This window comes from Natator depressus, chromosome 10 (assembly GCF_965152275.1).
Source record: "Natator depressus isolate rNatDep1 chromosome 10, rNatDep2.hap1, whole genome shotgun sequence".
In the NCBI taxonomy this organism is placed as follows: Eukaryota; Metazoa; Chordata; order Testudines; family Cheloniidae; genus Natator; species Natator depressus.
Genome location: NC_134243.1, coordinates 67732093 through 67759094, shown reverse-complemented (window position 1 = coordinate 67759094; position 27002 = coordinate 67732093). Strand labels below are relative to the sequence as shown.

The 27002-nt window shown below is 43.2% G+C and overlaps 2 protein-coding genes across 2 annotated transcripts in view; both read left to right on the top strand.

The window, feature by feature from the left end:
• LOC141995322 (cell surface hyaluronidase CEMIP2-like) overlaps positions 1-27002 on the top strand; it is a 74356-nt gene that overhangs the window by 4443 nt on the left and 42911 nt on the right. Inside the window, exons 3-17 of the mRNA XM_074966444.1 lie at positions 398-901; positions 6526-6666; positions 7124-7679; positions 8471-8640; positions 8916-9104; positions 9480-9649; positions 10786-10995; positions 14950-15155; positions 16821-16890; positions 17606-17734; positions 18898-18983; positions 20410-20541; positions 20664-20699; positions 21611-21763; positions 24340-24517. Of these exons, the coding sequence (XP_074822545.1) occupies positions 398-901; positions 6526-6666; positions 7124-7679; positions 8471-8640; positions 8916-9104; positions 9480-9649; positions 10786-10995; positions 14950-15155; positions 16821-16890; positions 17606-17734; positions 18898-18983; positions 20410-20541; positions 20664-20699; positions 21611-21763; positions 24340-24517 (2930 nt within the window). The remainder of the gene's footprint in view (positions 1-397; positions 902-6525; positions 6667-7123; positions 7680-8470; positions 8641-8915; positions 9105-9479; positions 9650-10785; positions 10996-14949; positions 15156-16820; positions 16891-17605; positions 17735-18897; positions 18984-20409; positions 20542-20663; positions 20700-21610; positions 21764-24339; positions 24518-27002) is intronic.
• The window catches only part of CEMIP (cell migration inducing hyaluronidase 1), a 142267-nt gene continuing 120899 nt past the window's right edge, over positions 5635-27002 (top strand). The window contains exon 1 of the mRNA XM_074966445.1: positions 5635-5811. The gene's annotated coding sequence lies outside the window, so the exon portion shown is untranslated. The remainder of the gene's footprint in view (positions 5812-27002) is intronic.

Here is a 27002-nt window from a genome sequence, read left to right as displayed (position 1 = left end):
GATGTGGGTCAAATTGTGGGTCTGTAGTAGATACCACGGTGTTTGCTTGCAGACATTATACAGAACAGAATGCATTGTCATGATCACTAGTTCTTGTTAGTAAGAAAGATACTAATTTAGACCAGAAAATACCCAAAATGGGTTCTTAGATTACAATCTTTGACCAGAGTAAAGCACCAATAGCTAAAATACATGAGTCATCATTATAGTCTATTAATGTGGCTATTAAAACATACTGTAAGCCTGACAAAATACATTTATGGTGCAGTAAGCCAAAATATATTCAGTAATACAGTGAAACATTCTTAAATGTATACTTTTATAAATCTGGTAGGAGGAAATATGTTCTTCCCTCGTTATGCCTAATAGGTTTTTACTGTATTTATGATTATTTCAGAAAATAGCCTGAATCCCAACTGTTCTTTGTGGGATATGGATTATGAAGGACTATTTCACAGTGAGAAAATTCTCCCTGGGACTCCTGGTTCATATAAACTCTCCAGCCTTCTTAGAAGTAATGCTCTTGTAAGTCAAGAGGAAAGAAGAAGGTTGGTAACAAATCGGAACCTGACCCAGAAATCAAAAGAAGAGCAGGTATCCTGTGACATGCTCCTTAAGCTTTACAGATATGTTTTTATGGATGCCTTTGGACCTAAACATGCTTGGAGAATATTTCGATTTCATAACGGTGATAAGGAAGTCAACCCACCCAAAATTCAGATCAATCCTCTCAAGCTGCTGCAATCCAAACGGAAGCCACTGTTGCTATACCGCGTGCTTAAGCTCCTCAGCGACATGGGAGTATTGGCTGAAGCCCAGCAATCCAAAGCCTTCTCGCTGCTAAAGAAGCAAATGCTTAAAAGAAGGAGACTGTTGTTTAAGTCGGAAGTGAAACAAAGCGGTAGGTATATAAGGAGAATGCACGTTTCCTGTGTTCTTGACATTTTCTGCTTGCATCTATGTTTACCAGCCTCATGTGACCAATGATGTTTAATTGTTTCACCGATGAGCTTAAGGATACATGTTAGAATGGTGGCTTCTAAGTGCTGGTGCTTCCAACTTTTGCCATTGATTAGTACTTGGTTGCCCATCTTCCTCCCCTGTTTCCATTTACTCCCACACTATAAGGCCCGATCCTGCAATGCTTACTCGCCGGCTTCAGTGGGGTTAATGGCAGGGATTATAGGATCAGCCCCTCAATGAAAGGCTTGACGTTCTGCCTCTGTTCTGGCACTGCTGCCCGCTTCTCATTCCCTTGTCTGACCTATAACCCACAGTGGAGCATGGGCTGCTGTAAACCAGCCTCCTGCAATCTGGCCTGCTGTGCTGATAGTTTGCTACAAGCAGACAGGATCATGCAGAATCCAGTAGGAGAGGGTTATAGGAGTCTCACTGCGGCCCTGCAAAGCCTTGACCCAGTGTTCATCACTAAACCCCCAAACCTGCAAAGTGCATTGCGAAGCATCTCCTGCGAAATGCTGATCACCTGAATTTCCATATTGACTTTAGAGGGAGATGAAGGTGTTCAAAATCTAGTAGGAAGGGATCCTATTAAGGTAGGTAGGAGAAAGGAGAATTTGCTGGCTGCAGAGTAAGGGATGCTAGAAAGATTCTGGATGCAGAATGTAGAGGTCAATGGCTGACAGGTTAACTGGTACAGTTGCCTGGAAAGGTTGAGTACCATTCTGTTAGAAGACCACCTCTGAAAGTCAAGAGCCATTAAAGGGAATATTATGGCTGTGCAGTGTCCAGCACAGTACCTCCCCAATTCTGTTGCGGGTCTCAGAGTGCTACTTTAATACAAATAATTAACAATAATTTGTTGTATATTATACAAAGCATTTCTGGAGGAGGTTGTACTAAAGGTTTTAAGCCATTAGAACAAATTGAAATACTTTGATGTATTCTGATTTTCTCAAGACTAAACTGAATGTATTTGCCTACAGAGTGATGCAAGTAATATAACTTTTGTTGAGAAAACAAATATCAACACAGAATACTCAGTAGCATTTGCAGTTGGGAAGAGGCAAGTTTTATATTTAGTTATTGAAAATATGTTGTGTTTTAATGGTGGCGTATAAGTTGGAGCCTCATGTTATCCATTTTCAGGATAAAGTGTCACATTATATATGAATTCATAAGAAACAGATTCCTGCTTTGACCCATTCCAGCCTAAACCAGCAGTCATAGCAGGTATAGTCGTTTAAGTGATCCTTGCAAGCAGTTAATTCAGTACAAATCCTGGAATAAGACTTAGTCAGTATTGTTCATGAAAAGGACCCTTGAGAGATGATCTGAAAGATATTAGGACGTGAGTATGCTAATCATGTGCAAGGGTGACCCCTGTTGGTAGAATTTAAAACCAGATGTGGACAAATCTCAATTACCATCCCTATCTGGTAAACCAGTCTATTGGCTTTTCTGTAGCTTCTGATTTTATATCTATGTAATTAAGAAATATTAAAAAAGAATCTCAAAACAACATAGAGATCAAAACACTAATTCTCTCTCTCCTCTCCCTCTCTCTCCATATGTATGTGTGTCTATGTATATATGTAATGTGTATGCATAGATACATACACATATGTCGCCCAAACCATTTATATAATTTATGCTAATATGTATCTGTAGTGTGTGCATTTGAAAACAGTCCTGAGTATCCAGTTTTTATTTGAAGTAGACAGACTGGGTTGTGTTGTAGAAACAGGGACTGCTTTAGGAAGGGTACTTTTGTTCAAACTATGCCATGGGAACTACTTAGTGAAAACTGACCCTGGTTTTCCTTCCACCCTCTGCACAGTATTAAGGAAACAGGATATCATTTACAGAGGGAGTTTACCAGGGAGGAAAGCGCTTACACAGGAAGTACCATCCCTTTATTCCTGTGTGAATTTTGTGTCTACTGCCAGAAGAAAGTCAGGGTCATTGTGGGAACAAACTATTAGTCAAATTGTCTATGTCATGAATCAGCTATTTTTTGTCATTCCCTTTAAATGAGACCTCACTAGATCCCAGTCAATCCAATTAAAATTTTAATGCAAAATATTACATTTATTGCAACATGTTGGGGCTTGAAATGTTAAAGTTTCCTAATATCAGGGAGTCCATTAGGAAAGAGTGGCAAGACCCATTTTGTTTTTGATTAGCCTAAAAAAAAAAAAAAAAAAAGAGTAAGAGTAACAGTAACAGCAAAATGAGGTCCTTTCACTAGGAAAGGCTGATGAGACAGATGTGAGGATGTTCACATGGTTGGAAATGTTCTTGTGTTGAGAAAGCATCTTGAGTAGTTGAAGAGTATTGTGCAAACTTTAATTGGAGTTTATTTGAAAAAGAAAAATAATCCTGAAAATGAGGTTTGTCAAGGGTGAAATCAGCCCCATTTCACCTCTTCAGTGTCAGCTCTCGGATGGTAATAGGCCTCAGCTCATTTTCCTAAATATTCCTGAAGTGGATTCTTATAAAAGCATAGAGATGTTTCTAGTCTAATTTGTTCCACAGTTTTGCCCATATGCCAGTTAGGACCTTTTCAATGCTGGGAGAAAATTACCTCTAAATTGCTCACCTCAAGGCAACCTTTTCCTCAGGAAAAGGATCAAATCACGATAGCTGTGCTGCTACTAACACCACAGAGAGAGAGAGAGAGAGGGCTTTTGGAAATTACTTAAATAATATAAGAATCTGGAGATCTCCGCAAGCATACGGATAAAGATTTAAAGGCTGAGCCTGCAGTTCTTCCTCTGGCAAAAGTCCCACTGAAATCCTGTTGCATAGGACCCTAAGGCAAGTGCAGGCTGGGGGGGTCTCATTTAGTGATAACCCAAGTCTTGAATACATTTAGTTCTAGTATTGATGTATTAGCGTAATACATACAGCTTGAATATAATTTCTCAACCTGTTGTTTTTATCCAGTCTATTAACCTTTATTTTCCTCTAGAATGAACATTTTAGTTGAAGGTGAATAAGACAGTCAGGGGATGCAACGGACATTTGGATAAATGCCTATGGAAAATAAGTTCTAGTTCTCTTATACCTGAAATTCTGCACATTTACAACAGGTGAATTCAGACTCCAGAGATCTACAAACAATTTAATTGGCCCTGACCCCTCCCTCAGAAGAAATCTTGCCCCAGAATAAAATTGAGGCAACAGATTGAAACAGTGTGACCAGATGATGGCACATGAATGTATCTCCCTTCCCTTGCTGTTTGTGATCAGCAGCACTTATGGCTTTGCACAGTGGGCTCCCCTTTAGCCTAGGCTCTGTGTGGTATCTGTGGCTGGTATATTTGCCTCCTCACTTCCAGCTGTCCCTCTCCTCTGGAGTGAGGGTTTTTAAATGGGTAGTGTGGGATTTGATGAGGGAATGAATCAGCTCAGTGGCCACAAATCTGTGCTTTAATATATTTATCCGTCGCCTAGCAGAATCTCTGGTCTTTCATGCTGCATTTAACAGCATAAGAAATACTGATAACTTTGATTCAGAAAAAAATTGGAATCTGAAATGGACTTTTTATTCCAGTCTAAAGACTACTGCAGTCAATGGGAGCAGGAGCAGACCATTTAAGAGCAAGGGACCTGATCCAAAGCCCATTGGATCAGGCCCAAGACTTGTTGGAATACCCCCTGAAGCTACTTTTATGGCATTACAGTGACTGTTGTGGGACAGATGACCTCTCCATGGGTGTCTCAGCCTCAGAGCAGTGGTATCCTACCTCCTGTGATTTTCATGCATTCTTGTTCTCATGTCCTCCCCATCAGAGTTCTTTAAACAAATACTTGTTCCCAGCTGCCCTCCGGCTACACATCCCAGAGAAAAGGGTGAGGCTGATTTAATTAGACTGATTTTGCAAGATTGACAAATGAAGAGCTCTCTGTAAGCTCCAAAACTTTTCTCTCACCAACAGAAATTGGTCCAATAAAAGATATAACCTCACCACCTTGTCTCTCTAAATTATCCTTAGGCATCCAAATCTGGTCCTAGGCATTTCCACCTACTTTGCCCACAACCTTTGCTTAGGGTAGAAAGGGGAACACACCTCACTCCTTAAGCATGTAGCGTGGGGCACTGGGATTGCCCAGCCTGTGTGCCTGGCAACAGCTTTCCCTTTACTGCTCACCTCCTCTACCAATTTCCCTGCAGAAAGTTTAGCTCCCTGCCGAGGATCTGGGGCCCCAGATAGCTCATGCCCCCAGTAAGGGGAAGACTGTACTTTGCAAAGGACAGAGGCAGTCCAAGTCCCCGTTCCCTCTGTTGATCTCCAGACCTGTGTGAACCTCACAGAAGGTAGCAGAGGCTGCAGCTGCAACCCGTAGGGGACAGTCTGATGTTAACAGGGACTGTGCACCCCTCTCCCACTCCCCGGGATTTCAGGGATTTCCTTCCAGCCGCCTGACAGGTCCAGCCACGTGCGCGGCGAATGCCCGGCGCGCGCCCCCTCGAGGCCCCGGCGGGCCAGGCGGGGATGGATGCTCGCCGGCGGGAGCTCGGCTCGGCTCCTTGCATCTGGGCGCCAGCAGCTGGGGAGCCGCACGGCGGGTCCAGGAGGAGACGGCGTCACCGGGGTGGGCGGAGCCAGCGGCTCCGCGGCTGTAAACAGCGGGGGCAGCGCCGGAGGCCGGGAGATGGGCTATAAATAGGGAGGCTGGGGAGTGGAGAAGCAGCCCGGCGCTCAGGAGCAGCTTTCACCTTAGCGCGCGCGGGCTCTCCCTGGTCCGGTGCCGAGCCCCGCGTCTCCGAGGGGGGACTGCCCGCGCCTTAGAGCAGCGAAGGGAGCCCTGCCTAGCCGCCGTGGCTATAGCACCCGGGGATAGGTAAGCGGCTCGGAGCCCGTTGTTCCTCTGGCGGCTCTGCCCCGCGGCGGCCGGGCTGGAGCCGGGTTCTGCCGGGGGACGTCGCTGTGTCTGCGCCGGAGCTTTTGCCCCCCGCCGGCGCCGGAGCCCACGTGCCTGCGGGGCGGGGAAGCGTTTACCCAGCGCCGCTTTACTCCACAGGTGGCTGCAGAGGGCGCGCCCCGCCTTGGGGGGCCGGAGAGCGGGGGCCGGTGGGAATAAAATGCTTTGAATGACGCGTCTCGGGGTGTGTGTCTCTCGCTGGGGCTCGGAGCGTCCATCGCCACGTGCGGGGCCATCCCAGCCGGTGTCCCCTTCGCCTGGGGGATGCTCCGTCCTGGGCAGCAGGTGCCTCCAGCTGCTGCTGCTGCTCCGGGCTCAGGCCGGCAAAGCCCCGCCGCGAGCCGGGCAGCGCTCCAGGACCGGCCGCTGTGGCGGATGGAACCGCTGCTCTCCCGGGGCGCACGAGTCCGAGAGCGACCAAGGAGCCCCCGGGGGCGTCTCGCCAGTGCTGCGGCATCCTGCTGCCAAGGGCTTTGCTCCCGGCCCGCCTCCTCGCCTGGGCCCGGCGCCCTCGGGAACCGGAGCCCCCTGCGAGCTCCAACGCAACAGGTGCGTATCCTCTGGGCTGGGAGCTGGGCTGCGGGCAGAGCGCGGCGGGCTGCACTGAACCGGCGTGTGCGCCTGTGTTTGCAGGCCCGTGTCCCGAGCGCGCCCCGCACCTGGCTCCCTGGCGTCCCGGGCACAACAGCAGCCGCTCCGTGGTCATCGGCAGCGGGGCGGCCCTGAGGCTGGAGAGCTCCGCGACTCTCCACTCGCTGCGCATTCAGGACGGAGGTAAGGAGCCCCCAAGGGCTGGGCGCCCGCCTTCCTCCTGAGCCTGGCCGGCCGCTCAGAGCCTTGTCTGGGGGGAGAGCTGCAGCCGGGCATGGCCAGAGCCTGGGAAGGGAGCAGGCACCCCCAGGGAATCGCAGGGGCCTGACCCGCTGGGATGATCTCCTCAAGGAAGGGGGTGGGTCACTGGGCGCTAAACCTGGGCGCCCCCCGGCTCAAGGCCTTACCCGAGGTCTTCCGTAGTCTGTATGTGGGGGGTGGGGGTCAGAGCAATGTCCTGGCATGTCGGGGAGATCTGTAATGGTCCCGTCCGCTTGCAGCCTCCATGATCCTGTGTGCCACGCCGGGCCTGCCGGTGGCCAAAGGGGGCTTGCGCCCTGCTAGCCAGGCTGCCCTGTGGCCAGGAAAGCGGGGCACGAGTCGCTGGCGTTACGTGCGAGTCTCCCCACTTCCCTTTCAGGGGTGCTGGTGTTTGCAGATAGGCAGCAGCCCATCGCCTTAAGGGCCCGCTACATCCTCATTCAGGATGGCGGGGCGTTGCACATTGGCTCCCAGCGGTGCCCCTACAGCTCCCGGGCCACCATCTCGCTGTACGGGAAGGCCAACGAGGGGCCGGAGGTGGAGAGCTACGGAGAGAAATTCATCGGGGTGGACAGAGGGGGGACCCTGGAGTTACACGGCAGAAAACCTCGCTCCTGGACGCTGCTGGACAAAACTTTGTACGCGGGCGGGCTCCGTTATGGATCCTACCAGTCCGAGAAGCGCTGGAGCAGCCGAGGCCTCAACATCCGGATCATTGATGCGGACACAGCCCAGGTGGTGGCCGCTGGTCGCTTTGACACGCACCTGCTGGCCGATGAGAGCAGGCGGCTGCGGGAGTTTCTGGCCACTCAAGCTCCGGGCAAGGTGGTGGCAGCCGCAGTAGGAGACTCGGCAGCGAAGAGTTTGACTCTGGAGACCCGCCTCCTCCTCAAGGAGCTTCTTCATAGCAAACACATCCTGCATCTGGGGTACAGGTGAGACGGGGGGGGGTATTCGCGTGGGGATTTGCTCCAGTCCCGTGCAGAAATCCTGCACGAGCCCAAAACCTTCACTCCTCGCCCTCTGGGCAACGAATATTTAATCTGCTGTAGCCTAGTCCACGTGCCCACGTGGGATCACAACATAAGCTAAGCGCAAACTAGCCCCATGTTTGCTCATTCTGCGGGCGGTCCGCAGTAGTGTGTGACAGCCAAAGAGAGGGGGGACACCGGGCTAGAACTAACTTTTCTAGTGCCCGGATCAGGCTTTTCCAGTGCGGACAGAGACCGTGTTCATGTCCTTGTGGAGAGTGTATGTGTTCCAGGGCTGAGCTTTTATTATTGGACATGTGGCAGGAAGGCGTTGGAAACCTGTAGCACCACCATGGACAGCTCCTGGGCCTCTTTCCTAACAGCTGACAGCTGTCAGCTCCAGATTGTAATAGTAACTCCCTATCATCTAAGGGGGTTTTCCAATTCAACATTACTTTTAACAAGCATGATCACCAAACTATATATAAACTCATACCCATGTGCTTAGTGTACTAATAAGATCAAAGCAAGCAAACTTCTGTAAATAGGAAACATTCATATTTTTCAAGCCACTGGTGTATAAAATAAAACCATCATTAAGGGAGCTGTATAAGAGACTATTATAGAATCCAGGCTTGCTTTATTTTAAGAATACTTTCTGTAACAGGGACTCTACATACAAAGGATCTTTCAAGGTTGTAGGGTACAGGGTGTATTTCTGTCAATATGATCAGACTCTTCTTGATCTTACTCAGGCAGCCCTGGGCTCTGGTTGGGATCCTTGGAGGTGGTCAGTTTTCAACAACAGAAGATACAAAACCGTATCCAGGGAATGGAACAACTGAGCTAGCAACAGCGGGAAGAGATTTTCAAACCTATGAAGGAATCCATTTTAGAGTCACTGCTTTCAGTGGATGGGAAAAAGGTGTAGTGTACTTTTTTTTTTTTTTTTTGCCATTAAAATCTGAACTAATTTAGACTAATATTATAGAACTTGGTCAGATGCATGGGGATCATAGACCAACATTGTCATGAAATAACAATTGGGGACAGTCTTTATGTCCCATAAAAGGATATGAGACCTTGAATTATTTCATTAAAATTGGTTGAGTAGGTACTCTTTGCAATTATCCAAAATGCACTGGTACACAACATAAAGAACTACTGACTGTCTTAGTTTTTTTTTCTTTTTCCCCCTAGGGATTCCTCATAATGGATTTAGAGTGAAAGTGTCCAAAGGCATAATTCTTAACTTAGTGGATGAGGTCACAAGTTGGTTACCTGGTGATAGGATAGTCATTGCTAGCACTGACTATTCCATGCATCAAGCTGAAGAATTTAATCTCCTTCCTTGCCCTGAATGTAAAAGTAATCAAGTGAAGATTGATGGTATGAAATATGTTCTTAAGCTATTTTCTGTGCAAAAATTATTTTTCACTTTTTAACTCCTCTTTAGCTGAAGTTTGCAAAATTGGGGCCCAGTCCTGCAAATACTTTAGGCATATAAGTTTTTAAACAAAAGAGTGTTGCCCGTTGACGGCAATGAGACTACTCAACTGTGTTTGCTGGCTGGTTGCTCATTGATTTCAACAGAAGTGCTCAGCACTTGCAGAATCAGACCCTTCACAGTTGTGAAACACACAGAAATTCATTATAAGTAAAATGACTGACTGAATCTTGTTAGAAACTTGTGTATGTGTTTAGAACTGTGTGGTGAATGAGGATCATAAACTTAGTTACATTTAAATATTTTTTTTTCCACAGGCAGCCCACTTTATCTTCATATTGGGGAAGTTGTAGATGGCATAGACATGAGGGCAGAAGTTGGTCTCCTGACTAGAAATATACTTATTCAAGGAGAAATGGAGGACTCTTGTTATGGACAAAATCAATGCCAGTTTTTCTCCTATGACACATTTGGAGGACAGATTAAAGTAAGTGGCTTGCACGCGCGCACTCTCTCTCTCTCTCTCTCTCAATTTCAGATATCTATTTACTATCCAACTTTATACATGAGTAATGTAAAATGACAGTTACATATTTTCCCCAGGTTCAGCAAGTATGTATTTGTGTGTAATGAGAGAGAATACTACAAAGGTTATTGAGCTATTTGCAAAACTTGATCCACAATGAAATTACACCCTCTTGCTCACCTCTAATATAAAGGTTGAATATACACTTCTGTCCTCCCCTGGGTTAGTTTGTTTTTTGTAAGCCATAGGGGTCATTGTGAAGTTACACGACCCAAAAAGGAGACTTTACTCCCTCCAGAGGCACAGTTTGCTTTATTCACTGCTTTCCCCCAGGGCATCAACCCTGCTTCACAGGCCCATGTGGTGGTGAGGTGGGTCATGACTCCACCTTCATATCCCTCTTCATTTTCAGTGTCCTAATCTCTGTAGGATAGCAGGAGCAAGCATTCCCTGTGTTTCCCAGAACACAAGGCCTACTATCGTGAGCGATCCCTGGGCAGCTGTTCAAGGGAACAAGGATCATGCTAGAGCTTTACCTCTGTGCAGCCACGCAGGTCCCACTCACAGTCTGGGCCACTGTAGTTTTTTGAGAGGTTTTTCTCTTCCCCCTCCCCTAAAAATAACTGGATGGACCCTCAGCTGATGTAAATCAGAGTAGCCTCAGTGAGGTCAGGTGGTGAAATTAATGGGGCTAAGCAGAAAATGAAATGCTATTGGGCTAGATCGAGATGTAGCTACCAGGAAATACAGACTTTTGGTGGCACCATAAAGATGTTAAATATGACTCTTTGCTAGCTGGCAGTAGTATTTTTTTTTCTCTCTAGCTATTACATAAGTGTGTATATTGCCAGGAATAAATGCGATAAATGGTTCATTACTGTTCCTTTTGGACACCACTACCCATTCGGTATTTGGGAAGTTGAGACATATGTAGAAAGATGCAACCTTTGGGCCTAATCCTGTACTGAAGTCAATGGAGCAGATTAGCACTTTGCAGGATCAAGCACTTCGTTACTTGTTTGAAAATTGTTTGTTTTTTGCTGTCACACTCTTGTACTGCAAATTTTTTTTCCTTAGGTCTATGTTTGTCTCAATAGATACAAAGGAATTTTACCTCCGTTCACATGGCAGGAGTGGAATTAAAAAACATGGGGCAGCAAATACTAGGCAGCTATCCTGTTCATTTTCACTTGACTGGAGACGTAGATGAGAAAGGAGGATATGAATCGCCTACTTACCTTGATAATCTGGCCATACACCACTGTTTCTCTAGGTGTGTTGCCATACATGGAACACATGGCCTTCTGGTAAGAGATACATTTTACTGACAAACTATTACCTTTATTTTGCTGAATGTTAAAAAATGTGTAATATGTCCTGCAATGCTTGAACACCATACAATTAAGTATTTTGAAGCATGACTCTTTTTTCTAGTGCATCTGTTGGATGGATACCTTGAAATAGTTCAGTTTTAGAATTGACATTGTAGTGGCCCTACGAGTCGAAAGAAATGTCAAGTTCTGTATATTATGTTTATAATTAAGCATGATGAGATTGTTCTGAGCAATCTGTGATAGCGTGGAACTTTCACCAGGTAGCTGTTGTCTTCATCAAACACATGGTGAAGTTACCAACCTTGGAATCTGCAACAGAGATACAATCAAGAGCTATAGTTAAAGCCAGGAACAATGTTAGACTAATCCAAAGATATTCATAAAGCCAAGGGGAAAGACATGTGAGCAAGAAGGGCCCAAATGCCTGCTGCAAAGCCAACAAAGCTAATGGTAATTTTGGCTTTGGGTCAAACTCTCTGGCAGAGGTCATTGTGGAAAGGGGCTCACCAGAAAATGTGTGCCCAACAAAGAAAGTACCAAGATTTGTTCAGGAAACCTCTCCACTGCATCTCCATGTTCTCCGTATCCCACCCATGAAATGGTATGGTGTGCTGAAGTGAGGCCCCACTGGCAGGGAAGTACTTGTGGGTCATGTTACCCGTGTTTAGTCATAATCCTCCCCAACCCTGATCTATCCATGACCCATATGCACTCTTCATGAAACGTTGTTATTCTTGCCTCTGTACATAAAGCTGCTGCCAGCTAGAACACAGGTATATATTCGTACTGCTTTTGCAGTATGTGCCCATTTCGTACTGTACTTGTAAGTGTGTAAGGGACTGAAGGTACCCTCTATGGGCCTGAGGATCTGTTTGCATTGTCCAGATCTCCTTCAAAAAGGGCTGATTGTCACTTCCTGATATCTTAAGTGTTTGTGTTGGCAGAACCTCCAAAAGTTGATGGAATAAGTAGTGTCTTCCTTTTCCGTCCTCACAAAATGATCATTTATTTATATTAGACCTTTTGAATCAGGTGAACAATCAGAGAATAAATTAATGTTGACCTAACTGGAACAACTTGTGCTCTTGAGACTTGTCAAAAGTGTAGTCAGACAGCTCCCTACTGACTATGAGATTCCACATATGTCAACTAAATTTAGAAACTCAAATGCAAAATCTAGTCCTGCAGGGGACAGCATATGGGTTTGCAAAGGCAATGAGTCCACAAATCAATGAGTAGATAAATGTACTAGCTGAATCTGTGAATGAAATCATTTTGTTGCAGTGCAGTAATTAAAAATAAATCTGTAGCTAGTCCTCTCAGACCAATCTGAGATTTCATCAGGGAACATATACCTCAGTGCATGAACAACTGAGTAATATGTTTATATAATATGCATGTTAATTTGGCCTTATGTTGTGATGCTTCAGAGTTCAGAGCAGAGAAACTTTGATACAGGGTTTTTCCCCAGTTTTATGCTACTGTGAATGAACAAACTGGATCACTTAACAAAATATGAGGTGGGATGCAGCATTTTGTGGCGCAACTGTGTACTTGTCAATGAGGTGAAAGGCACTTCAGATATCGGCCTTTGTGTGTGCCATGACTGTGCCATGTCACAAGTCAGCAGCCTTGCAGCACAGTTTCGGTTACTTATCACAGCTGAAAAGCAGGTTGTGACATGCCTGCTGCTTCACTGACATGCACGACACATGCCACCGAACCCTGTAGTCATTACTGTATAAAGTTGCAGTACATGAAGGTCACTTATATTGTATTGCTGAGCTATATATAATTCAGTGTTTTGGAGGCATCCTAATTATCTGATATTGGAAACACTACTGGAGCACAAGGCTGCTGAGTGGACAGAGTTTCATTCCTAAGCATACAACACTCTGCTACCCCTAATATCACAGTGTGATAGGTAGTACTTCTTTTCCAAACCTTTGGCTTCTCTCTGTAATATATGTTAATGGCTACACCAGGGTAATCAGTCCTGCAATCATAATTTTGGCCTATTTTGACCCTGATTTTTTTTCAGTGCAAATATAAATGATCTTTAAACCGTGCTATTCCCAGTTAGGTGGGTGGTCAGGGTCCTTTCAGATATGAAAGTTACTAGGGAGCTCCTGTCTCTCTCTCTCTCTCTTTTTTTAAAGCCAGAACAAGTCACCTGGATTAAAAATAAAATAAGACCCAGGGCCAGCTTTTGGCTCCTCATTCACCATGTTTCTAAAATCCAAGTTTGCAACCCTTAGCCAGATCCATGAGAATCCAAGGATGTAACTGAAATTCTGTCTTTCTGGCATGGAGAGATTTAGTGTTAATCATTATTTTCTTCCAAAGAGGAGTATTTGGTCTTATGTGTTTATTCCTTAGCCCACTGCTGATTGAAAGCATCCTCAGCACTGCTCCTGCCCATCACACTAAAGGACATATTTAGATAGAGCATTACCATTCTTAGGAGGTTGGCAAAGACATGTGACATTGTTAGCTCAGAAATGGGTTTAGCTGTCTCTGTTAGCAAGGCTGAACTGACCAGCACACTCCTCAGTGCCACTGCTTCTAAATTGGTCAGGCTTGTGGCAACTGACCCTCTCAGTCTGAGCATGTGCTCCCGAATTCTGAGTGGGAATATTTTCAGTGGACTGCAGTTTTTGGAAGCCAGTAGATTAGTGGGGTTTTCTGTTGTTTGTTTGCCTGTATATTAAGTGCTCTCTAGACAGCTCATTGAAACAGATACAAAAGCTGCTGATTCCAATTTAGAGAGTTGATTATCTGGGGAAAATAAATGCCAGTGGGAATTGGCAATACGATACCCATACAGACTGTTATACGTGTGTACCATACAATTATCATATTACTTTCCAGATTCATATACTGTAAGTATACTTGTATACAGTAGATGAATACTGAATACAAGTATACTTACAATGATAATCATCCTTTTTCCCAGATTCACATACTGTATCTGGTTTAACTAGCCCTCTGTACCTAGAGGAAACCAAGTAGGTTCATATTATTTAGTCTTGCAGTCTTTACATGGACATTACTCAAATTGATGTCAGTAGGAATTTTTGCTTGTATAAGGAGCAAGTAAATGTGCTGACATCATTTAAAGTATAGCGTTAGCTTAAGTTTTATTGAAACCTGTCAAATAAGATTTGGCAAAAAAGACTCGGTATTTTAACTGGTCTGATTTAGTATTTTCAGTTATGAAGACAAATTTTAGAAATCCTCACTGTAATGCTGTACATCAAAGCAGGCTTATTATGCTAAGTCCCTTCGGTCAAAGTATGTTTTAATGAAATATTTTTGTGCATGTGTCCAGTTCTTCTTAAGAAGGTGGAGAAGATGGATTGCAACCTCCATGCAACCTCTGCAAATATTAGGAGAATTAATAACCAGAGAATGTAGGCGAAACATCTTACTGAATTTAGTAGTGCAAATTATTCTGCAGTAAACCACTGAATCTCTTTCTCTCCCCCCCCCGTCCTCCCCAATTTGAGAAGTATCTCAAAGAAATCGAGAGTATCTATGAATAACACACTCGTGCTGATAAATACCACAATTCTGTATCAAATATTCTCACATAGACTCCAGTACAGTTTCAAACCTAGAATTGTATTATTTTCTATTTAATTATGCATGTGATCCTACTCAAATTAAAGTTTAATGGGAGTTTTGCTGTTGACTGCAATGTGAGGAAGATCAGGCCCTGAATGTAGTAAGGGCCAAATTAGTTCACCCTTACTGAGTATACCTTACTCTGGATTTAGTTCCAGGACTACTCGCAGATAAAAGTACCATTCAATGTGAGTGAGGGTGGCAAAATTGGTCCTTAAGGTTTTTGAAGTTTATCAATATTAAAAACCACATCTTTGTTTGTAGTTAACATGTAACCCATGTTTTGTATAATTGGTTCAGGTGAAAGATACTATTGGCTATGATACTTTGGGTCACTGTTTTTTCCTTGAAGATGGGCTGGAGCAACGCAATACATTTTACCACAATTTGGGTCTCCTTACCAAGCCTGGAACAATCTTGCCTTCAGACCGCAATGAAGCCATGTGCCTCGCAATGCGTAGCAATGTCTATGGGAATTATGTACCTATACCAAGCACCGACTGCATGTAAGCCCTAAATGAGTATAATAGGTCTTCACTTTTATATAGCATCTTGCATCTGGTCTTGAAAGTACTAAATTATGATACTGAGGTGAAACTAAGGTGTTTACAGAGTGGGTTTGTTTTCCCAAGTTTGACACATGCTGCTGCTGTTGGGATTGTGACAAATTTTAGCTTCTGCTGTAACTTTCTATTTTTTTAAATAAATATTCGCTACTAGGTAAAGTGTGTTGAGGGTGAAGGCTCATGGAGGTCTCTGCTAATAGAGACCTGAATCTCAGTCAATTAATATTTATTGAATTCCATTCCTGTCACGGTTTTCTAGTGAGAGAGAGAGAAACACAATATAGTATCTTGCTCGTCTCTGAATCCTTTTTAATTGGGATAATCAAGGCTCCATGAAATCTGTCTGATAAATGGGGCTCACTTCAGCCTGGCATAAGCAGACATAAATCCCATTTACTTCAAAGGGAGTTTTTTTGACTTCATGGATGACTTTGGATCATAGCGTCTAGAGTAAATTAGCCATTAGCACATGAGTACATTAGGGGATCAAATGTATAGATTAGCATAAATTATAATTAGCCATGTTTAGTTACACTTTGCTCAGAGGGGAAAAAATCATTGTTACTGGTGGCTGGAGTACACCTCCAAACTGAAGAAATGGTCCGTTGTAATATGGGTACTACTATGATCCCATTGACTCAGCTAGGGTTGCTCATGAGAGTGTAGTTTAGCCCAGGACCCCGGTACTTTTCCAGGATAGAATTTAAGGGCCACATCTTGCTAATTTTTACTCACATAAGTAATCCCATTGACTTCATTGGGATTACTCCTGTGAGTATACTAAGGCTGCTTTTGTGGCTAGCACAGTTATATTGCAGGTATCTGGGCCATTCCTGCAAACCATCAGATCCAATAGGATACTCATGTTGATTTAGGATTGTTCCCATGAGCATGAATACACTACAAATGTAATAGGATGGTTCAGAAATAAATGTTTGTTAGAATTTTCTGATTAAAAATGATCAAATTAGCCGCTATGAGTAAATAGGGAAAAAAATTAACAGAACTCTTACATGTGGTGTATATTGTCCATCGCAAGTTATTTTCTTAAACAATAATTGCATAAATATAACTAGCTTTTGTCTGTGCCACCATAAATCCTCCTGCTTGATAGTGTCCTTAATTTGAGCAAAGGAATTAGTATCGCTCTTTAATCCCATTAATAATCTGTTAGCAGTTTGCACAGAATACTTATTCTGGTATCCTTCTGAATGGATCATAAAGCTGTAGGGAGTTAGACTTTCCTCCCTCACTCCAAGCTCTATAGAGGAACAGAAGGTCTTTTTTTAGACATTTTCCATAGCTATTTAATTCTGTCCCTAGCAAATTCTTGAAAAAATGACCTCAGGTTTACTTAACTTGCTTTTAACAGAGCACAGATTTTTGTGAATAGTCTCATATAACTTAACACTTCTAGTATGTGTCTCCATAAATGAACATGCCTGACATCATTTCTTTTATTTTTCATGAAGAGTACCTATGGAGTTTTAAACTCAAAGGGAGTGTGGTGGCTGCAATGCAATGCAATGCTATAAAAGCTTAGCCCTTCCTGTTTTGTTACTCCTTAGGATCATTTTTTAATTTTATTTTATTTTTCATTTTCAGGGCTGTCAGCACATTCTGGATTGCTAACCCAAACAACAATTTGATAGAGAATGCAGCAGCTGGTGCTCAGGTAATATCATTAAACAGCAGGGGCCATATATCACCTTCAGTCCACATGCATGCACCACTTTCTGATGCCATTGGTGTGGAAGGCATCACGTTTTTAATGTATCATAGAATCTAGGTGCCTATTGCTGCATAAGGCCAAAGGCAATTAGGTAGTTATTGGCCTGGTACAATATGACTGCTTGTGAACTGGAATGTTCTGTTTGTGTCCAGAGATCATCCATGTGCACAGAATTGATATGTGATACCAGAGTTTCCCCTTATGTAAAACAGGAAAAAAGTGTGTGGGGGTGGGGGTTTTGGCAAATGTTGACTCTTTAGTGGTGACCACTGTGTTTAATAATAATTAATAATAATGTTTACTATAAAACTGGAACCCCAGCTATACATGCAAATCATGTGTATGATTAATGGCATGTTCCCTAAGCCAAAATTTCATCTACCCTTCTCCTTCATACCCCCAATATATGTGCATGCAAAATCCACAGGTATGTGCCCAGACGAGCACTTGTGCATGCAAGTGGAGTAAGCTTGTGTAGACAGATGTGTTGGTTTTGTATGCACAAAGTGGTGCATGCTCATTTTGCAGACTGTATAAGAAGTTTCTTTGAAAATTTGTTTCCATATATTTAGTTGGTGCCCCTGGCAAAGCTAAATACTATAGAGTCTGGGAATTTATTGTACTGCCCCATAGTCTCAACCTGTTTGTTGTGTTTTAGGATGTTGGGATATGGTACATCTTCCACCGGCTTCCAACCGGACAGTCTGAGGGACAATACCCAGAGGCACAGGCGGAGTTCACTCCCTTGGGGATATTTTACAATAACAGAGTCCATTCTAATTTCAAGGCATGTAAAAGATTTTCATACATTTGCACAAATGTAATAAGATTTAGCACTTACTGTAGGTAGCTCTCAGATCTCATGGGCTAGAAACACTTTCATAGTGCTGTTTTAACATTGACTAAACAGTTGTCTCAACATCTCTGCAATGTACATGGGTGGTATTATTCCTATTGTACAGATGGACAAACTGAGACTGTGGGCAGTATGCTGCTCTGTGCCACACAGCAGAGGAATGCATGCGGCAGTAGATGTTGTGTAGACATAGGGCACATAGCAGTAGATGTAGTGTTACTCTCTACTGCAATAGTGGGTGGGTGGGTGGGTATGGAGGGGTGTGGCCAGAGCCCTGCAAAATAGCTGGAGTAGGGCCAAATCCTGATCTGCCATTTTTTTTCAAAATAATTGCGATAACTTTAATCTCACTTTAAGGTAATTCCATGAAAATATTTTCCCTAAATGCACTGTAGGCATAAAGACTGAATCTACAAATAAGAATCCTTTTTTCATTATTGCTCAGGATTCCAGATGGAGAGGAGGCAAATATTACTGTATCAAATTGGGGACGTTGTTGTTTTTGTTTTATTAGGATATACTTTAGTAGATAAAGAGAACTTCGTACAACTTTATCTTACTCTATCCATGTATGTGCTGGTTCATCTCTGCAATAACACTGCATCGCAATCTTTAAGTTCACTACACTGGATCACGTTCTGCTTTGATTGTAGAGAAATTACAAGTCCAAGAGGAATTAAGGCCTTATCTCTCAGCAGGAGCACTGTTCCCTCTCTGCAACATTATTCTTTCAAATTGTCTCCCCGGGGCCAGCAGGAATGCTTTATTTCCTGGCGTGAGGCAGTTTAAATTCTTTGCTCTGGCTCAGAAGCCAACTTAAATGACTATGTAAAGGGCATAGCACTGTAGCATTCTGCCCTGACTTTGACGTATTACACGAAGGCCACTGTAATAATATGACAACATCCAAATGGCACCGAGGCCAATACTTGGGATGGAAAGCACTGGCATGCAGAGGGCTTACAGTCCCTTAAGCATGGGCAGCCACCATGTTTGTGTTCCATTTATAATCTTCTTTATAGCCCTTTGATCTTCTTTAGCTTGTGCTGTGTGGTCTCCTTGTTCAAATAATTGAACTCCTACGTATTTTTCAGGCTGGCTTGTTTATAGGAAAAGGAGTAAAGACGACAAAAGCTAGTGCTGAAAATCCTCGAGAGTATCTTACTGTAGATAATGCCAGGTGAGTAAATACTGAATGGATAAAAGTGTTTTCAGAACCCTGCAGTATACTCAGCAGGTTGCTGGACCTTGTTATGGATGGAACATCCTAGGAATATAGACTCACAACCTGGGATATAAAGAGGCAAATATTTCAGAACTCTGTGCTGATCATTTGTAGGATTGCTTAAAAAATGCTAAATGTGCACTTGGAGCTCCTCCTTGGAGCTGCTAAATGGCAGAGGAGTCCGTGAAAAGAATGGAATTAACTATTGTTCTCAATGACTGAGTTGAAATCTAGATGATAAAATCCATTTCACAACATAATTTGTACCCAAAATCATAGGCACTATCTCCGCCATCGGTTACGTAATCTGTTTGCAATAATCTTCACACATGGGTGTCTCCTTTTGCCTATACATTTATGAGGGGAAAAAAGCTTCCAGGGATTCATGTCACAGAGAGGGAAAGTGAGTACTTAATGTCACTGGCTAACCCACTAGAATCCTGTGGGCTTATGTGGAGCAATGCTGCAGAGATCAGCCATTCTCTTCTGCTGTGTCCTGGCTAGTCCCACCTCACACGTACATTGTGAGCTACACAGAGCACTGATAGTCTCCCATGGAGTTGAAGGATAGGGACCACAATGCAGGAGAAGTGACACTTCCCCTTTCTGTGGCTTCCCTCCTCCCTCGGCCCCCTTATTCTGGAAGCAGAAGAGACAATACAGCCCCATGAGTTTGCAGAAGGATGAAACCGAACATGAAGATGGACTGGGGAAGAATAAGGGGCTTTGTTTTGTTTCTCCCAAACTTAGCAGTGTTCAGTAATCAGCAAGTGTGGCAAGAAATATTCTGAAAGTGATTGGAAAACGTATAGATTCATGCTTAGTGAAGCTTTCAGACATGGGAGTCCCACTTTAAGACTGAAATGATAGCTCATGCATGTCACTTAATTATCTTCAGTTGGCATCTTGTTCTTGCAGGGTGGGAGTTTCAAAGCGCCAAAGTGATTTAGGAACATAAGTGCCATTGAAAATCAATGGGGCTTGTGGGTAGGATTTCTGAAAGCAGCTAAGTGACAGGTGCTTTTGAAAATGTTACTGTGTGCTCCTAAGTCTAGTAGATCCTTCTGAAAATCCATCCTGAGAGAGAAGTCCTGGCTCCATTGAAATCAATGGGTGCTTTTCCATTGACTTCACTGGGGCCGGAATTTCACTCTTAATGTTTATTCTGTGTTAGCCTTGCAATAAGATGCAGTACCAAAATGAAGCTATTGTTTTGAATGTGATCCAGAATACATAAGTTCAGCTGAAAATAGAAACAAAATGACTTCTTTTAAACCCATCAGTTCAGTATGTGGAAACCATTAGCGGTGACTGACAGGACCTCCTGTGTTTAAGGTTATTTCCCATTGCTCTGGTATAATAACTAGATTCCTTGCTTCAGGTTCCGCCCACATCAGGATGCTGACCCTGTAAAACCACGAGTTCCTGCCTTAATTGATGGCCTCATCGCTTTTAAAAATAATGACCATGGGGCCTGGGCCAGAGGTGGTGACATTATTTTCCGCAACTGTGGGTAGGTGAATGTAATTACAGTTTTTATATCATTCTGCTCATTACTGACATAAGTGGGTCTGTAGGACAAATTAACATCAGACATTCCTAGTAATTTGCACATTCGTGTTTCTTCTTTTCTAGGTTTTCAGACAATGGAATTGGACTCACTCTAGCTAGGTAATTTCATTTCTCTCAATATGCTGTGTTTTTCAGGGTTCTCCACAATTTAAAACGTTAAAGAATGGAAGGTGAGGAGAGCTTCCCTGCTGATCACATTAAGATGCAAGAAAATCTCACATGTCCTTCCCAAACCACATCAGGTCTCTCCCATAATAGCTATTAATGAAAATGGCAATATGGCATTTCAATTTCTTTGCCTTATCATGTCTGGGAAATATGTCATAATGTCTGATTTCCTTTTGGGCTGTAGATTCTAAACCCTTAGACTAAACATTCTGGTGTATGCTAAGGAGATTTGTATTCATTCTAGTCAAGGCAAGACCAAAAATGTCCATACCTTTGGTATATTTCCATGCAGAAGTGGCAGGAAAAGGCCCTCGGTGTGGTTGTAGAGTGGTTCTTCTGACCACATTCCTACTACTTGCAGGTAATGGAAAGGTTTGTTCTGTTGTAAACCAGAAACCTCTCCAAGATTAAATGTGATTTAAGAGCCTAATCCAAAGCCAGTCACAGACAATGGGAATCTTTCCATTGACTTCTGTGAGCTTTGGATCAGACCTTGGCTGTGGGGTTTTTTTGTTTTTTTTCTCTTTTCAAAGAATTTGTAACTTTCTAATTCTGAACTAGAGTTTGGCTCATGCTTTGTAAAATGCTTTAGGATGGAGGAGGCTATATAAAAATCAGACCTAACTGTAGTTGCCTGAACCACTGAATTAGCATTATTACTGGTGTTTAATACTAACTTGCTGATTTCTAAAGACTATTTTTTAATTCCTGCAGATGCATCTCTTCAGATTAAAAATGACCGTTTCAGAAGTGCAATTAAAAAGTTCTTTCAAATTATTCCTTAATTATTCTTTTGAACTGTGTCACATAGTTACCTTCCATTTTTCTTTGTCTGATTCTAGTGATGGAACTTTCCCAACAGATGAGGGTTCCAGCCTGGAAGTTGCACATTCCATCTTTGTCGGAGAAAGCAACAACATTGGCTCCCAGGGAGGACAAAACAGCTACTGGGGTAGAGGGGCAAATGGAGAATATAGAACACTACCCAGAAACAAGTAGGTTATTCATCTAGCATTTATCCTTGATATTAGCATAAGAAAAATGTGATAGAATAAAAGCCTTTGAAATGAATGTGGCTACTAAAGGGTAACGTAAATGGATGTTTAAATTTATTATACAGGCCATAACCAATGAATATCCAAATAAAACCCATTCTCCAGACAAATGCGGTGAAAGCTTTAACAACTGGATGTCTTTGATGTAATTTTTCTGCCTAATTTATCAGTCACTGGAGAGTGGATTAGAAAGTTTGAAAGAAACCAAGAACTATTTTTCAGGGCTACAATCACAGCCAGTGTCCGGGCTGATTGGCTCTCTTGGTGGGACACTAACTCAATTGTAAATATTGTTCTGCACCCAGACATGCCAGTGTGGCATCAGAGGCAAAGCGGGATAATTTCCATTTGAAGTGAAGAGGTGGGGAGACAAGGCTGCCTGTACACCTTCGCATCCAACTCCAAAGAGACTTTAGCGCGCATATTTGATCTCCCTTAGGGTATGTCTACATTGCAATTAAACACCCGTGGCTGGCCTGTGTCAGGTAACTTGGATTCATGGGGCTTAGACTATGGGGCTCTAAAAGTCTGGTGTAGATGTTTGGGCTCTGGGACCTCATGAGAAGGCCCAAGCCCAACCATCTATAGTGCAATTTTATAGCCCTGCAGCTTGAGCTGGAGTCAGCTGACGTGGGCCAGACGCAGGCATTTAATTGCCGTATAGACATACCCTTTCCTGAGTCAGCACCTGATTCTTCATTCCTGACACAGGCAAAGCTCCCACTGAAGTCCCCAAACAAAAGAAAAATAGTATCCAGTTCCTTGATTTTTCCTTTTCTAGTGGGTGTATGTTTACTTTCTTTCTGTCCGAACAACATATGACCCAGTTTGGCAAAGAAAGCAAAAGAAAAGTCACTCAGGATCTCACTTCTCTTCCTAGGACTGTAAGTTAGCTCCCTTTACAGGCAAACAGCCCCCTCTTCAACAGTCAGTGCACCCCCCCCCCCCGCATATTTCTACAATTTCTCACGCCTTGAGCAAATAGAAACTCCAAAACAATTGTCATTCATGACAAACCTCTATTAAGGAATGTTTTAGAAAAGCAACAAGTAACAATAGATGGAGTATTTGCTGGTTGGTTATAACATGCCTTGCATGCAATTAGCCCTTAGACCTGTATAGCCAGGAATCTCTTATTGTTATGAAATTGAATCTCTGCAGAACACCCTGAATAATTAGAGCCACTATTATTATCAGGCAACTATTTGGAATGCTCCATTACATTTCAGAGTTCACCTTTTAATAACCTGTGTTTACTGGTAGGAACTGGAAAGAAGGACTATTGCTACCGGACACAATGTCTCATCTTTAAATAAAATACAATTCTAACCCTAAAGCGTATTTAGTCCCATCTGCTGAATAGCTACAGCACAGGCACTGGCATTGTAAAGGCCTGACCCAAAGCCCATTGGTTTCAGTAAGCTCTGGATCAAGGACTAGGGTTTCCCACATGGCCACCACATGTACCTCTGATTTCCCATTGCACTATATGCTAGGGTGCTATTTTTTTTTATGTTTTAATTTAGTGGGTTATCCCAGGCTGTAGGTGCTTTAGACACTTACAGTCAAATTCAAAGAGAATCTCACTCTTGCATCTCCCTGTATATAATACAACACTGCATGCAGCTGTGGAGTCCATAATCGATAAGAGGGTACACGTGTGCGTCCTGTTTCTGATGCTTGAGCAATCCAGCTTTACCTAAATTTCTGAACAAATTAATTGCAAACATGTATCTAATGGCCCCCTTCGTTCTCTTTTATGAAGGTACTGTAGGCCATTCATTAATCAAACAGCACCTGGGTAACACAGAATTCAGTACTGTAAACAGGAAAAAAGGGGGATCAAGACTCACTTGAGACCCCAATGGCATCTTCTAGATTTTTGACATCCTGTGCAACATGACCATATTCCACAGGCCAGCCCTGAAGATGTAATCTTACAGCTATAAAATGTTATGGGCCATATTCTTGGGGATGACCATGTGATGCCTGAAGCAGCTTGTGGGGAGAGGAAAATCCAAGTTGTTCTAAGTTGAATCAGCTGGTGGCGGCCATTACAGCAGTGGGGGATCAGACTGATATAACAGTCCCCCAGCTATGCCTATGGCTGGGCTGGGCTGGAGAAGTAGCAAAGGAGACACTACACTGGCCCTACAGTCCCTGGGGTTTCTCTGACCGAAGCTGTTGAAGGTGTTTTGCCCCTGCTGACTGGCCGTAAGGGGCCATAAGGTGGGTGAGGCCAGATCCTGCTCTGGACTGGGATTTTGTTTCTGTGATCACTCACTTAACCACTGCTCCTCTTCTGAGCCTTAGCTGGGGAGAGCTGGGTGCCTCTTACAAGGGGATGAGGCTGTTCAGCACCTCATGGCCTAGAGCAGCGTGATCTTGATTTAGGCAACGTGAAGAGGGTGTAACTGCTAGATACAAGTGTAGTGTCTTTCTGTGCTTTTGGAGGAAAGCACTGATCTAGCCCACATGTCTAAAATGGATTTCTGTTCATTTTGAAACTTCCATAGGACGTTCCCTATCCGTGGCTTCCAGATTTATGACGGGCCTGTTAGGCTGGTGAAATGCACTTTTAGAAAGTTTACTCCCACTGCGGACCGATACTCAAGCGCCATTGGCTTCTTCATGAAGAATTCCTGGCAGATAAGCCCTCAGAACAACGTGTCCCAGATCAAGATGGAGAGAAACGTAAGTGAGAAAAATAGGAGTGCGGGTTTTGGCTGAGCTTGTCTGACTTGCAAAAGTCTTTAACAGTGCTGAGCGGTTTACTCAAGAGACATCTTACTTCCGGGTGACCAGAGATGCAAAATCTACATTGGTCGTTAACATAGAGGCCCAGATCTCAGCTGACGTAAGTCATTCATAGCACTATTCACCTTAACGGAGCTATGCTGATTTACTCTAGTTGAGGATCTGGCCCAGTGTTTGGGAGCCACACAAATCAAACTTCAACAAGCATGAGTGCCAGAAAGTTGTAGTACAATTCTTGGATATACAGAGAGAACCTTGGGCCTGATCCTGGGGTCTTCACTGAAAGTTCTATGGATCACAATGATGATTGAGCCAGAGTAAGGACTGATGAATCAGTTCCAATATTTTTGTGCTGACAGGAGCTGTAAAATGGTTTACCTGTTCTAGCCTTTCTCTTGGATTCATGTGGCAGTCACGTCTCTTCGAGTTTGGCTTTTGAGGTTTTTGGTTCATCTGAGCCCGTAAAACTCAGAACCGAACTCTCACACAAAATCACTACAAGTTGCCTGGGTTGGGCTGAAACCATGAAGAAAAATTACTGACTTCCAGGTGGCTTCCTTCCAGGGATCGTAACAAGGCCCAGGCCTGCCCGTAACAAGGCCCGGGCCCTCTGTGTGGTTCATGAACCTCTATAACCTTAGCTCAAGGTTTGGGTTTGTTTGTAGGGAAGTTTCCACGGCTCTAATATTGACAGACCTCATTTTCTTTGGCTTAGCAGGCAGGTTTTCTGCCTCTCCTCCATCACGCCTTATCCGCACAACAGGAGCATATTTTATGTAAAGGTTGTGTTAGCACAGTCACTCCTGTGGTGCTATTGTGAAAATATAGTGCACTTCATCCTTGTGCATTTAAATAAATCTAGCCCATGTATGTCACACCTGAAGCCAGAACGAGGGTAAGGGATAATTTAATTGTACATTCTTTTCATCCCTCTGGAGAACTAGCCACAATGAGGATGCAACATTCAGCATGGAATGAGGAGTGTGCTTAGAGGGAAACATAAAATGCACAGGTCTGATCTTGCAGTGGATCTGAGGAGAGTGGGAATGTAACCTGAGTAAGGGCTGTCAGATGGGGTTTTTTAACTCCAAATGCATGTGTTTGCAGGCACGTTAGTGAATCATTACCTGTGGAAAAATTTGAAAATGCAGATATGTAAAGTTGTAGCACCTTTTGAGGTCTCTGAGCCTGTTTAATGTCACTGCACCTTTTCAGGTCTGGGAGACAGTTTATTACAGCAACACCTTTAAGATCTGAGGTCTGCAAGGCAGAACCTCTCAGAGGAGTTATTAAATGCTGCTGCAATCTGAATTAAAGACAAACATGCTTAAATAACACATGCTAAGTTTATTATAAAACATTTGGTTACATTATCCAAGTAATTACTTCCTGTTTATCCATTCCCAACAAATGTCTCTTTACTATTCTAATATTTTGCCAACTCTTTGCTTTAAAAAAAATTGAAAAAGTTAACCACCTCTGCCATAGCAGTAAACAATAAAAACAGCTTTCACTTCGATTCTGCTTTATCCAGATTGAATCCAGATCATCTGATCCTGAAGTAAAACTGTAAGGGCTTCTTGCATATTGCTATGTGGCCAATTGCTTTATTGGATAACATATAATTAACATAGCGCCCCTAAACTGTTTATTAATTTTCATATTTAGGCTTCTTTTTATTAATTTTGAAAAGTTCCCTAAGGGATGGCTTATTTTTACAGTCACTTCAGAAGATGCAAGTTGCATAGTGATATTAAAGCTATTAGTCATGCTGGGTGCATAATCATATTGACTGTTCAAGCTAATCAGCTCACTGATTAGATGACTAAATAATAAAACTAGTCAGGTCTTGCTTAATTACAATATAAAAACAATTGTTAAGTGGAACAGAAGAGCTAAACATTACACTCTACAAAAGTATTTTATTTACATTTCTGTTGACAAACACAATGCTTGCATATGAGGGAAGGAAAATGTGTGCATTTACAGATAATAAAATGAATAACAAAGCCTTTTAATAACACTTTATAAGCAGTCTTCAAAACAGTCATTGGTCCTCTGCCTACACAAGATTCAGATGGTCATGTAGTGCCATGGGTTTGTGTTAGGGTGACCAGATATCCCGATTTTATGGTCTTTTTCCTATTACCCCACACCCCTTGTCCCGATTTTTCACACTTGCTGTCTGGTCATCCTAGTTTGTGTGGACATATCTATACTGCAGCTGGGACCAAGCCTCCCTGCCCAAGTAGACAGACTTACTTTAGTGGGACTTGAACTAGTGCACTAAAAATATCCATGTGGATGTTTCAACCTGGGCACTCAAGCCTGAGAGGCTGAGTTCCAGCCCAAGTTGGAACATCCATGCTGCTGTCTTTAGCACACTAGCCTGGGTCCTGCTAGTGCAAGTGACTCCCCAGCT